The following is a 5,563-nucleotide window of genomic DNA, read 5'->3' as shown; positions in this document are numbered from 1 at the left end:
GCCCTTCTTTAGCTATTCTCGATTCACTAATATTGGATTGCTTAGAGTAGCACGTCCACAGAAAAGCAGAACATTTTCTTTCTGTTTTTAACAGCCTGTTGAGAATCGAAGCATAAATTGTGCCGACAACTTCTTTTTATGTTCTGTACCTATTTCTCAAAATTTACCTTTGAGAATCTTTCACTATGTGCTGGGTTTCCATCAAAGGCTATTGCCACCTGCGGTTTAAGTTCATCGTTTTGCATGAAGCTGTTTAACACACATGACCAAGAGGTGGGGGAAACACAAATAATTAAAACTCTAGACTGATTTAATAGATTAGCCGTTTATTTTACTTCTTCTTGGCAGGAGCGGCGGCCTTTCCAGCAGCACCGGGCTTCTTAGGATCGGTCTTTTCAACAGCTTTGACAACACCAACTGCGACAGTTTGCTTCATATCACGAACAGCAAAACGACCAAGGGGCGGGTATTCAGTGAATGACTCGACACACATTGGCTTAGTTGGGACAAGCTTGACAATAGCGGCGTCACCAGACTTGACAGACTTGGGGTTGATCTCAACACTCTTTCCAGTGCGACGGTCAAGCTTATCATTCAGCTCAACAAACTTGCAAGCAATATGGGCGGTGTGACAGTCAAGCACTGGGGTGTATCCAGCAACAATTTCACCAGGATGATTCATAATGATGACTTGGGCAGTAAAGGAAGCAGATTCTCTAGCGGGATCATTCTTTGAATCAGAGGCAACATTTCCACGTCTAATATCTTTGACAGTAACGTTCTTGACGTTGAAGCCAACATTGTCTCCAGGGAGACCCTCAGTAAGAGATTCATGGTGCATTTCAACCGACTTAACTTCGGTAGAGACACCAGATGGAGCAAAGCTGACAACCATACCGGGTCTGATGATACCTGTTTCAACACGACCGACTGGAACAGTTCCGATACCTCCGATTTTGTAGACATCTTGAAGAGGAAGACGAAGTGGCTTCTCAGTTGGACGGCTTGGTGGATCAATGCAATCGATAGCATCGAGAAGAGTGACTCCTTTCTTTGTGACCGACTCTTTGGTTCCGGGAACAAGGCGTTGCACTTGGAATCCTTGGTACCAGGGCATTTTAGTAGATTTTTCCATCATATTATCACCGTGCCATCCAGAGATGGGAACCATAGCAATAGATTCAGGATTGTAGCCGACTTTCTTGATAAACTTGCCCACTTCTCCTTTGATTTCATTGAAACGGCTCTCAGACCAGTCGCAAGTGTCCATTTTGTTGATTGCAACAACCATCTGTTTAACGCCGAGGGTATAGGCAAGAAGAGCATGCTCGTTTGTCTGTCCGTCTTTTGAAATACCAGCCTCAAACTCACCAGGACCAGAGGCAATGATGAGAATGGCGCAATCTGCCTGAGAGGTACCAGTGATCATATTCTTGATAAAGTCGCGATGTCCGGGAGCATCGATGACAGTAACGTTATATTTGGGGGTATCAAACTTCCAAAGAGCAATATCGATGGTGATACCACGTTCACGCTCAGCCTTGAGCTTGTCCAAAACCCAGGCGTATTTGAAGGATCCTTTTCCCATTTCGTTGGCTTCCTTTTCGAACTTTTCAATAGCACGCTTGTCGATGCCTCCGCATTTGAAGATCAGATGACCAGTTGTGGTAGATTTTCCAGAGTCTACATGACCGATGACGACGACATTAATGTGAGTCTTTTCTTTTCCCATCTTTTCGCTTGTTGTGTAAAGAAAATTTTAATAGCCCTGATTTTTATAGCTTTGTGCAAAATGTAAAATCACAAACCCATTTTCCAGAATATTCTGGACGCATTTTACCATTTTAAATTGAGATTTAATCCTTAATTGATAACCCTAGTATTTATCGGCAAAGTATTCCTTGCACTTTTTGGGATCAGCTTTGATAGTCTTTTCACCTTCTTTCCAATCGACAGGGCACACCTCTCCATGCTTTGCTGTAAACTGTATGGCCTTTAGCAAACGAAGAGTCTCATCAACTGAACGTCCAACAGCTGGCTCATTAACAGAATAATGGCGAAGAATTCCAGTGGGATCGATGATAAACGTACCACGCGTAGAGTGGCCTTCTTCCTCTAGTAAAACTCCGTATTTACGGGAGATGCACTTTTTAAGGTCTGAGATCATTGGAATATCTATGGTTCCCAATCCACCCTGAGATCTTGGCATATTGACCCAGGAAAGGTGAGAGTAAATGCTGTCAACCGAGACAACGGCTACTTGGGCGCCAAGAGCAGAAAACTCTTTAATCCTCTCATTAAATGCAATAATTTCTGTGGGGCAAACGAATGTAAAATTAAGTGGGTAGAAAACGAGCACAAGGTATTTTCCTTTGAAATCACTCAGTTTTACAGGAGCAAATTTTCCATCAATAAGAGCAGTTGCAGAGAAATCTGGCGCTGGTTTAAGAACTGCAGACTTATAAGCAAATGTGTAAATTACCTTGTAGCGTGGGTGCACATTCTGCGGACGATGCTGGTACGTTATGACATGCCATTGATTGAGATTTAAGAATTGTCTAAACTTTGATCTGATCAAATTGATAATTTAATTTAATTTAATTTAATTTTAAATTTTATCTTTCGTTAACGTACCACAAAAATGACACGAGGTAATCAACGAGAATTGGCCAGAATGAGGGCTTTGAAGAAACAACAATCTGCAAATGGGGGCACAACTCTTAAACCTGGCCAAAGCTTAGAACAGAAAAAGACAGCGTATGCTCTTCAATGATTACCTCTAGCGATGCTGAGAAAATGAGAGAAAAACAGCAAAAGGCTGCAGCCACTAAATTAAGCGCAGAGCGAGCCTAATAATTAATCAGCTTGATTGAGCCGGTTTTTTTCTGTTTTGTCATCAATAAAATTGTGAATTGATTAATTTATTTGGCAACAAGATGGTTGTCATTATGGATTCTGGAGTAGAAGCTTATCGCTCTAGTTGTGATAAATAGAAGCTTGTTATCTAGTAAATGATATGCATTGACGTTGTCTCTAGGCGACATAATCACAATGTTTTCTAATTGGGCGATTTGGTCCGCAATGTGAGAAGTGGGCGGTTTTGAGTCCAAAATCATAATGCGACTCCCAGAATATTTACCATATACAGAGGCTAAAATGCTTGAAATGGAATTGCTCTCTTTAAGAGAAGTAGGGCTGATAATAACTAACTCGTTTTGCAAATATTTTGCTGATAAAGCTGAACGAAAAGCGATAGAGAGTATTTTTTTGGGCATATGAAAAGCCCAATCTTTAGGCTTGGGACCAAAGCAAATACCACCCCCAACGCGCTTGTTAGTTCTAGAAGCACCCACTCTGGCCCGACCTGTTCCTTTTTGGGCATAAAGTTTTCGAATCGAGCCACGAACATCACCTCGCTCTTTAGTGCAGGCGGTTCCTGATCGGATCCCGGTTCTATACCACACAGTAACCCGTTGAATTAGGTCTGGTCTGATGGGGCAAGCAAACAAAGACGATGGAAGAGGCTTGATACCGATGGGATCGAATGTTTGAAACCTTCTGACCCATGCTTGAGGCTGTTTTAGCGGAGAAAGTGAAACATGTGCAAGTAGCTTAGGTGGCAAAGCGGTAAAGCCCATCCAAGTGTGTGATATTTTAAAATTTAAAGCTGCATCGTAATAATTGCCGATGTGCACGATGGATGGGTTTAACTAACCGCAAAGGAGCTCCTTAACTCCTTTAGTTAAATGGCCGTCTATGTGGCATATGCAAAGCAAAGATAATAATTTGTTTTATTCACTTGATGATTATGCAATCTTTTCCCCTCTCTTTTTGCAGATATCTGCGAGTCGGCGTGTGTCTAATTGCAAGACAACGGCATAGATCAAAAATAGAAAACAAAGATCATAAAATACGCAGGTCGGCGAAATTGAATGCAGGAGTAGATCGGAAAAGATTGCCTCATTGCAAGCTGCAGTCACAGTAAGCAATACAAATATGAGGATTATCAAGATCTAAAGAGGATTGGCTTTGAGTGTTGAGATCTCTAGTGGTTCGTATTGCAGATTTTTCGTCAAAATCTATATTTATGGAATTGGGAATGAAGTTTTAAGAAAATTGAAAACCCAAAGCGCTATAATGGTGAACATTTGCAAAGATACCCATGCAGGTTCGCGGCACTCGCCAGAATAATCGAAATACAAGAAAAGATAAACAAAAGTTTGGAGGCAGAAGCATATTTGGTAAAAGGAATCGTAGCTGTTATAAATGGAATCACAGTCGATGATAAAATTGATTCAGAAGTCATGTTGTTTACAATTAACTCAGTTGAAGCGATGCGATTTCTGAAAAAGGAAGTTGCTAGAAATACAACCCCTCGCATAAATTCGCTAAAATTCATCGCAACTCGCCAAATGACATCAGTAAGCACGAGGAAAAAAGAAAATGGCAGAGAAAATGGACGAAGCGGGCTATATTGAATGCTAAATGCATCGCCATGGTGTGAATATAGTGTCTTAGAGTTATCTCAAATAAAATAGAGTTCTCATAACTTGGGATCTAATCTGCCCTGTAAAAAAGATCATTTGCTGTTAATGAAAGGCCAAAACTAACAGGACCTGAAAGGCATAAAATTTTGTCAAAATTTTTAGAGAATCTGTAACACATTAAGGGCTGGTCTGTTGCGTTGGCAACACGGAAGCTACAAAGTACTCATATATTAAATTGATATTGTTGAAGGACTATCAAGTCTGAAGAGACCCTTTGGAGAGGAAACTGAAATCCAGAATTTAAACCCAAGTTTGCCAAAAGTGAAGACGAGCTGATGTTGAGAACCTTTGCACAAGTACAGCCAGTATATATGTTCCTCGAAACACAATCCATCAAAGTTCTAAGCTGTTGTAGAAGAAGCGGAATGATAAGTTGCCGAGTAAAAATAAACCGATTGGCGTTCTAACAAAGAAGAGATGATTCCGCAAAAAAGGATTGTAATCCCAATTAATAGGATGATACTCTTCGGAACATTAACAATTGACATAGGGATGCCATTCTCCCAAAAGAAGACGCAGTTCTAAACTGAAGTTATTCGCCAGACGCATGCTCATCAAAAATATCCATAAAGGTATCCGAGATAAAAACACAGGCAAACTTTCCAGATTACAAAGTACTAATATTTTACATTGTACCGCTGTATTTTAATAGATATGTGGCGGAAACAGGTGCATAGTTAACTTAAAGGGTCCCGTGGCGTACTACTTGAGCATTGCGCACTTAAGGGAAGAGGATGGGGACCAAATTAAAAAAGACTTTGGAAGACGTCCGGGAGCAGGTGCAGTCAGCGTTAGCCGCCCTCTGGTTTCATCAACATCGGATACGATAACAAAACCAACAACAGGTGCATCAATAATAGAAGCCTCTTGATCAACCGGTGCAGAGGAAAGTGCCAATACAGAATGCAATAGAGAAGACGGCGCAATCGCAATTGTTGAGATCGCAGTGGATGACGTCAACATACCATTAGCCCCCATGGCAATACTAGCTGAATGAAGAAGCTCTCGGACGTCTT

General features: G+C 41.2%; 4 protein-coding genes across 4 annotated transcripts; all 4 read right to left on the bottom strand.

Moving 5' to 3' along the window:
• Window positions 1-331: 331 nt before the first annotated feature.
• Window positions 332-1,732, bottom strand: DI09_172p40 (elongation factor 1-alpha; the record flags this gene model as incomplete). The annotated part of the gene is made up of 1 exon (XM_013383416.1): window positions 332-1,732. The coding sequence occupies one exon, from the start codon at window positions 1,730-1,732 to the stop codon at window positions 332-334; it is 1,401 nt and encodes a 466-aa protein (XP_013238870.1).
• A 144-nt stretch (window positions 1,733-1,876) lies between these two features.
• On the bottom strand, window positions 1,877-2,537 carry DI09_172p30 (peroxiredoxin-2; the record flags this gene model as incomplete). Its single annotated transcript, XM_013383415.1, has 2 exons — window positions 1,877-2,451; window positions 2,483-2,537. 2 exons carry the CDS (start codon window positions 2,535-2,537, stop codon window positions 1,877-1,879), a joined length of 630 nt encoding a protein of 209 aa, XP_013238869.1.
• A 384-nt stretch (window positions 2,538-2,921) lies between these two features.
• DI09_172p20 (uncharacterized protein) lies at window positions 2,922-3,638 on the bottom strand (the record flags this gene model as incomplete). Its single annotated transcript, XM_013383414.1, has 1 exon — window positions 2,922-3,638. One exon carries the CDS (start codon window positions 3,636-3,638, stop codon window positions 2,922-2,924), a length of 717 nt encoding a protein of 238 aa, XP_013238868.1.
• Window positions 3,639-5,249: 1,611 nt separating this feature from the next.
• Window positions 5,250-5,563, bottom strand: DI09_172p10 (mRNA cleavage and polyadenylation factor Clp1; the record flags this gene model as incomplete). The annotated part of the gene is made up of 1 exon (XM_013383413.1): window positions 5,250-5,563. A coding segment is annotated over one exon (314 nt), but the record flags the coding sequence as incomplete, so codon positions are not given.

The sequence above is a fragment of the Mitosporidium daphniae genome (genome assembly GCF_000760515.2).
Source record: "Mitosporidium daphniae strain UGP3 chromosome Unknown contig-172, whole genome shotgun sequence".
Lineage (NCBI taxonomy): Eukaryota > Fungi > Microsporidia > Mitosporidium > Mitosporidium daphniae.
This window is presented reverse-complemented; position numbering and strand designations above follow the sequence as displayed.